This window comes from Callorhinus ursinus, unplaced genomic scaffold, assembly GCF_003265705.2.
Source record: "Callorhinus ursinus isolate GAN/ISIS: 27379988/994484 unplaced genomic scaffold, GSC_fseal_2.0 scaffold12, whole genome shotgun sequence".
NCBI lineage: Eukaryota > Metazoa > Chordata > Mammalia > Carnivora > Otariidae > Callorhinus > Callorhinus ursinus.
The window spans coordinates 39,858,213-39,866,264 of record NW_027397074.1 but is presented as its reverse complement, the minus strand read 5'-3'; the positions used below and the strand labels follow the sequence as shown (position 1 = coordinate 39,866,264).

The 8,052-nt window shown below is 37.8% G+C and overlaps 1 protein-coding gene across 7 annotated transcripts in view; it reads right to left on the bottom strand.

Moving 5' to 3' along the window:
• Positions 1-4,620: 4,620 nt before the first annotated feature.
• CCDC126 (coiled-coil domain containing 126) overlaps positions 4,621-8,052 on the bottom strand; it is a 113,606-nt gene continuing 110,174 nt past the window's right edge. For all 7 annotated transcript variants that reach the window (XM_025873028.2, XM_025873026.2, XM_025873024.2 and 4 more), the window contains one exon: positions 4,621-6,430. In XM_025873028.2, the coding sequence (XP_025728813.1) occupies positions 6,246-6,430 (185 nt within the window). In that variant the 3' untranslated portion in view covers positions 4,621-6,245. The remainder of the gene's footprint in view (positions 6,431-8,052) is intronic.

Sequence of the window (8,052 nt, the reverse complement as noted above, 5' to 3'; positions counted from 1 at the left end):
TAGTACTAGATTTTACGGTGACAGAGACTGCTGTAGGTGAGTTGATGGTGCCCTGAATCCCATGTTGGGCACAAGAAATGGCCCTGAGGGTAGACTGAGAAGATTCTGTTTGCCCTGGAAGAATCTGCACTAAACCAATCCCTCCCTTCACTTTATTCCAAGATTGGATGTAAGAGACACTACTGTGGCAGGCTCGTTTATAAACTCCCAAATACAATAGCCTGGTGCTCCCAACCAGTTCCCCAGGAATGGGTTCACCTCCTATGATCCCTAAACCCTGGCCATCCTGGGCACCAGGATCCTGGGGGTGGGGGCTACCATCAATGCCTGGGCACCAAATGCATATTGTGTGATGCCCTGCAGACTGTGCTCGCTGCTGACCCAGGTCTTTAAGAACAAAGTAAGGAGTGAAGAGAGAAGCAGATCTCTTCTTGAATCAAAGGAGAGGAATTCCTACGTCGTAGAAACAAGATGCAGTGTACTGAAGCCAAGATTAGAAGAACAAAGGGTAAGACATGGTGGTCAAGAGCACAAACTCTGGAGACAGACCTTTTTGGGTTTGAATCTCTGCTGTATGGTCTGTAAGATTTGTGACCAGAGCCCCCATATCCAGTTTCTCTGCATCCTAGGCCCTTATCTAGAAAACGGGGGTAAGAGAAGCTCACAAAGTTGTTTTGAAGATCAAATGTAATACTGTACCATGAAGAGCAGAGTACAGGGCACAGTCCTTGGTAGATGCTCAATAATCATTCTGACCACAATGATCCCACTGAATGGGGGGCATTATTAAAAACAAATCCTGGGGTGCCTGGGTGGCTCAGTCAGTTAAGCGGCTGCCTTCGGCTCAGGTCATGATCACAGGGTCCTGGGATAGAACCCCACACTGGGCTCCTTGCTCCGCGGACAGCCTGCTTCTCCCTCTCCCTTTGCCTGCCACTCCGCCTACTTGTGCTCTCTCTCTCTGTAAATAAATAAAATCTTTAAAAATAAATACAAATTAAAAAACAAATAAAAAATAAAAACAAATCCTTCCCTGCTGTAAAGCTTTCCTCCCAGAGCACATTCCAGTTTTGAATAGTTTTAATATAGGAGGTGTAGAGCTTCCCCCAGGAGGCAGGCCAGTCACCCTTACCTGGCAGAGGTCCCCTTTCTGTGCCCTCCTGCTTCACTCATCCACTCAAGGCTTTTGGACTGAAACTCCCAGTTCAGATTCAAAGAAAAGAGTAAAAGGGAATTTTTTCTCTCCTTTTCAAACTCATGAAGATGAGAAGCAAACAAGCAAACAAACAAAAAAAAAACATTTATCTCGAAACTGAACATAACCTAAGGTTATGTGTAAATTTCCAAACACCAATGGCTCAAAATTTTTGTTCCCTAAAGCCTTGATACCATGTTTACCATGGTAAGACTAAAAAGACTAAAAAGACCTAAAAAGACTCCTCAGAACCATAGTTTAATTCTTTGCCTGAAAAACTGGTAAATATTAAAGGGTGGGAAGGTGGATGAATTAAGCACCTGAGATAGTTAAATGAAAAATGATTTACTCAAATGAACGATGCTGCTAATCAACAATTAGAAGCAATGCGAAGTTATATTTGATCTAAGGACTCAAAGGAGGTCCTAAAGTCATTCTGGAAATATGTTTGAAAGATACAGACATTGGTAAAACCTAAAAAGCATTAATTTTTAGAAAAATCTTCATAGCCTAACTTCCTTACTTAAATACAGACTAATATTACTGAGCCAAAAGATGCAAAATGACAAACTTGATCTGATTAAGCATAAGTCGGACTACTAACCAATCGCCTCCCAGCTCTCTAACCAAATTATGGATTAGCCACTCGACATTGTATTCCCAGTCTTTTCCCTACTCTGCAAAATGCTTCTAGCCTACTGTTTATGATATAAAACAAGGTCTGAGGATGATCAACCATTTTGGATTTTCCATCCTTGTAGTTCTATCAGATGGAGATATTTCACCACTTTATTTTGCCTCCCCCAAATGGCTATTAATCATACTTTACTGGATCACCCACTACCACCTAAAATAATGACAGCATGGGATAATGGAAAGAGAACAACCTTTAGACTTGTCCCATACCTAGGTTTAAATCTTTTGTTTGCAAACAAAATATCTAATAATTGAGCGAAAGATACATCAGCTGTGATATAGCCACACAATGGAAAAGCCACGAAAGTTACATACTTACTGACCTGGAAAAAAGTTCATATGTTATACAGAAAGAATGTCTGGGGGCACCTGGGTGGCTCAGTTGGTTAAGCAACTGCCTTCGGCTCAGGTCATGATCCTGGAGTCCCGAGATCGAGTCCCACATCGGGCTCCCTGCTCAGCAGGGAGTCTGCTTCTCCCTCTGACCCTCTTCCCTCTTGTGCTCTCTATCTCTCATTCTCTCTCTCTCAAATAAATAAATAAATAAATCTTTAAAAAAAAAAGAATGTCTGGTATAATTTTTTTAAATATAAATAAAGGTATAGATGCACAAAGCAAAAGGTGTAGAATGGCTTAGTAACTACTTTTAACAAGTATTTATCAGGCACCTATTATGTGCCAGACACAGTTGCTTATGCCCAGATTATGTCAGTGAACAAAATGAAGTCCCTGTCTTCATGGAAGAGGCATCAGAAAAAACACAATACATTAATATACAATTTAATGTTAGGTATATCACAACTATGAAGAAAAGTAAAACAGTACGAAGAGTGCTGGAGGCATGCTAATTTAGGGAGATCGTCAGAGACAACTTTCCTTAAAAAGTAACACCTGAATGTTGGGGGGGGTGGGGCATGAAGTTATCTGGAAATGAGAGTTTCAAGTAGAGGAATATTGTTTCAAGTTGCTGAGGCAAAAGCATGCATGTATGTCCCAGGAAGAGAAAGTCAATATGGCTGGAGAGGAATTAAGAAGGAGTAGGGTAGTTAGAGATGAAGTTAGGAGGCAGACAGGAGCAAATTAGGGTTTTTCAGGCCACAGTGAGAATGCTGGATTTTATTTTAAGTAGAAATGGCAAGACAATAGAGAGTGTGGGCAGGAGAGATGAGATTCACATTTATATACTAAAGTGTCAACAGCAGTTATCTGTAGACAGAAAAATTTCAGATTTGTCCCCCCATTTTGGTTTTCTGTATTTATTCTCATTTTCATATTCATTTCTTTCTCTCCCCTCAAGTTCTTTAGCTCTCTCAAAAGATGAACTCTACCATTCCCCCAACCAAAAGTTAAGAATCATTCAAGCCTTTCAATTATTTAAAAAATAGTTTCTATTAACTCATTCATTCATTCATGTCTCTTTCATTACATCATGTCCCCTTTTCAAGTAAAGGGGACTTCTCTAAAAAAAAGGAAAATAATATAACTACATCCATAGCTATTCAGCTTAAAGTGTTTGGTTAAAAACAGAACGCTGTTTGCAATGAAACCAAACATACAAGTCAGAGGTTCCTTTGTAAGCTATTAAGCCTTCTGAGCCAGAATTAAATAAGATGAGGCAGATTCTATAAATTCAAAAGAAGGAAGAACATGGCATCACTAGAAAAGCTGACCTGAGGGGCGCCTAGGTGGCGCAGTCCATTGGCTTAGGCTCAGGTCATTATCTCAGGTGGTGAGATAGATACCCACAATGGGCTCGTGCTCAGGGTGGAGCCTGCTTGGGACGCTCTCTCCCTCTCTGTTAGCCCCTCCCTCTTCCCACGTGCACGTGCACGCATGCGTGCGTGCACACTTTCTCAAATAAATTTTTTTCTTTAAAAAAAAAAAAAAGGCACACCTGAGCCTCTATACTCTACCTATCTCCACAGTCAAGGTCCTAAGTATTTCTTGAAGACAAATGAGACCCAAGTTATCATTAACTATGTGAAATAATGTTTAAATTACTTCTTTTGCCAGTATACTGCTTAAAGATATTCTGAAATAACCCAAAGGAACTCTGAAATAAATTTGAAAGTTTTTAGTGTGTTTAGTGATGCCCTCTATGCTGATATCCTGATTAAGATTACCTGAAAATATAAATACATGGTATGACTTTTAAAAGCTCAACAGTAGGGGCACCTGGGTGGCTTAGTAGGTTAAGTATCTGACCCTTGTTCTGAGATCAAGCCCCACATCAGCCTCCATGCTCAGTGGGGAGTCGGCTTGAGGGTTCACTCTCTCCCTCTCCCTCCTCAAATACATAAATAAATCTTTTTTTAAAAAAATGGAAAATTGCCTTGTTCATGATAGGAGAGTCTAAGTTCAGGCATTGATGGGACCAAGTCTGGGGATTATGATCAGAGGTGGTTCCTAGGTTTGTACCCTCAAGTTGAAGTTTACTGTTGAGTTTTTATTTTTTAAAGATTTATTTATTTATTTTAGAGAGAAAGAGAGCACGAGTGGAAGGGGACCAATCTCATGACCCCGAGGATCCCAGGACCCCGAGATCATGACCCAAGCCAAAACCAAGAGTCAGCCGCCTAACTGAGCCACCCAGGTGCCCCTGCATTGTGTTCTTTCGAAAAAGGTATCTGCAGTTGATAGAACAAAACCCAAAATTATCTAAGATTACTTTCAATCATTTACCACTTACTAAATGTACAACTGCCATTAAAGAAAAAAACTTATAACGCTTTGTAAGTACAAATAATATATTTTATTGCATCCCTGAAAACAAAAACGAAAAACAAAAATGTCCACATCTACTAAGACTGAACAATTATCCCAAACTTCACCTGGCAATGATATAGAATTAATTTCTTCACATAAAGATAAGAGTATACAGAAAAGAGTTTAGAAAGCTACCTTTCATGAAACAATATTTTCTCATACTTATTTTAATAAAGCATTATAATTATTGCTACTATGTGGGGTAGCATATTATAATAACGAACAATACAATATCCAAAACTAAATTCAATATAGACTAAATCAAGAAGCTACCTGCACTTAAGCAGTTATTATAGAGAATAAATACTATGAAATATAGGGCACCATACGGCAATTAAATTTGCTACAAAGGAAATTTAAATAAAGGTGTATTTGCTCTATCCTAGAATTATCCAAGATTAGGATCTCTTGTGCTATATACAATAGCTGTTTTCCTGAAAAGAGAATCAATCTTCATAACTTAAATTATATTTTAAATGCTCTTAATTGTTTTTAAGTGGTCATTATATAAAATGAATACCTAATGTATCTGTTACACAAATCCACAATTTCATAAATGGCACTCTTATATAATGCCAACATTTCCAAGCAATTTAATGCAGCACAAATACCTTTATTATACACACCTGGCTAAAGACCTTAAGCATCCCAGACTCACAAATATTTCAGTCTCTCCTCCACTGTCAACATAACAAAAGCAAAAATTACCCAAATGAGGAAATAATGTGCTTTCCACAGATCAAAGACACTCAAAGGATTAAACTTTTAAATTAATATTCACGTATGTGAAAAATCATGAATTAATACTTTACTTATTTTTAATCTCATAAAAATATCTTCTATTCTTCAGGATATATGTAAGAAAATGTTATGTATGAGTTTAGAGATTACTCTTTTTATGTTACTTGTCTCAATGTTTAGAATAGGTTACGGACAGTGGCCATTAACCATTTCAAGATTATACCCTTACAAATGTAATTTTTCAAAATATACAATAATTAACCTCCAGTTATTCTGAAGGATAGTGCAAATGAAGACATTCTTTGGGTCATGATTTCAAAACCTTATTTTCAACATTATACTTCCTTTCTCTGCTCATAATCTGAGTAACAAAATATAGTACTGGCAGTAAGCACATTTTCTAATGACTATTAGTATAACAGTTAAACCTACTGAGAACAAATGACAAAATGATTCAATGACAATATTCTCCACTTGTCTAAAAAACATGTGATATATTTAAATAAATATTTTATAGAAATGAACCCATGTCTTTCAGTGTTTTTTTTCACCTTGGTCTCAAACACAAAAGATTTATACAAAGATCACCTACCTGCTTACTACATCAACCATGTTACCAAATTCCCTTTAAGGATATAGTATAGCATTGAGGAGACTTGCCTAAAAGCAAACTAACTTTTTAAAATTTATGTACAGAATTAGAGTTCTGTGAATCCAGCATATTCCTCAGAAATGCGTGGGGCTTTTATTGTACAGTATTATTCTATCCCAGCCAGCAACTGAAAAGCTTTCTGCCACAGGATATAATCCACGGTGGGGATGTAGCAGCACAGGTGATCTTCGACTGCTATCTAATGCTGCCTGATGCATTTATCCTTTTATGTGTGGTGACTGGCACCAGGTTCCCACTAGTGCCATTGGTAGTGTTGGTTGCAGAGCCATTCACAACAATATAGTCGACCTTGTTCTCCAGCTTTACCAAACGTTGTAAAATGTCATCTAAAAGGACAGCAATTGTTCTTTTTAGATCCGCTAGGGGAAGAAATCAGAATACACTGTATTAAACACTGATAGAACACTTTATATTTGTGTTTTCCTAGTTTGGGGGGGAACTGAAACATTACTAAGTCATCAGAAAATATACTAGAGACAAGGCACTCACACTACACATTGGAAAAACCTAATTATTTTAATCAATAGCATCACATACAGAGCTTCCTAAAGGAATTTCAGAGTTATAAATGTGAAACTCACTTTCCTAGTGCAATAAAACACATTTAAAGTCTGTTTCAAAACTGTATTCCCTCTGTAAGGAACCCCATTTACCTTGAGTTTCTTAAGCAGTTTGTAAAGATGACTGTGGACAAGGTAGGTAAGGTAAAAAACCAGGTGCGCTAAGTAAGAAATTCAATGAAATGCAGAAACAAGAAACCTGGATCCTCCAGAAGCTGAAGTATGTGTGTGAGTGGCAGAGCCTTGGATTCAGGGCAGATGCCAGGAAACTGATTAGTGCAACAGAGATACTAGCAGTGGTACTGACTTAAATTTCTTCCAGAATGACAGGGAAGTTTATACCTCTTTGAGAGGTTAAGGGGTTTCAATAGGATTTACCTGGAAAGAATGAAATTATGACTCTTCCTTAGAATTATTTTTTCAGGCTTCCCAAAGGTACCTAGTATATATGAGGTACTCAGTAAGTGGCAACTAATACTGTTATTTTTTGCTGATCCCGAACCAAAAAAGCAACTCTAGCTCTAACAAACATCTAACAATTGTTTGCTGATGGTTCTGTTACAAAGAGAAAAAGCACAAGCAAAATAAAAAACATAAATTGGATTTCATCAAAATTTAAAACTTTTGGGCATCAAAAAACATTATCCAGAAAGCGAAAATAACAAGCAGAATGGAAGACAATATTTGCAAATCATGTATCTGACAAGGGTTTACTCTCAAAAACATCTAAAAAACCCTTAAACAACAAAAGGACCCAAGTTTTTAAATGAGCAAAGGACTTGAATAGACATTTCCCCAAATAAGATATGCAAATCAATAATAAGCACAAGAAAAGATGCCCGACATCACAATGAGATACCACTTCAACCTAACAGGATGGCTATAATCAAAGAAAGGGAAAAACAGTATGGTACTGGAACAAAAATAAAAACATAGCTCAATGCAACAGATAGACTCCAGAAATAAACCTGTGCTTATATGGTCAATTAATCCATGACAAAGGAGGCAAGAATACACAATAGGAAAAAGATAGTGTCAGGCACCTGGGTGGCTCAATTGGTTAAGCGACTGCCTTCAGCTCAGGTCATGATCCTGGAGTCCAGGGATCAAGTCCCGCATCAGGCTCCCTGCTCAGCAGGGAGTCTGCGTCTCCCTCTGACCCTCCCCCCTCTCATGCTCTCTCTCTCTATCTCATTCTCCTCTCAAATAAATAAATCTTAAAAAAAAAAAAAGGAAAAAGATAGTGTCTTCAACAAATGGTGCTGGGAAAACTGGACAGCTTCATGCAAAAGAATGAAATTGAACCATTTTCTAACATCATACACAAAAATAAACTCAACAGGGATTAAAACCTAAATGTGAGACCTAAATTCCTACAAGAAAACATAAGCAGTACTTTTTTGACATTGGCCATAGAAACA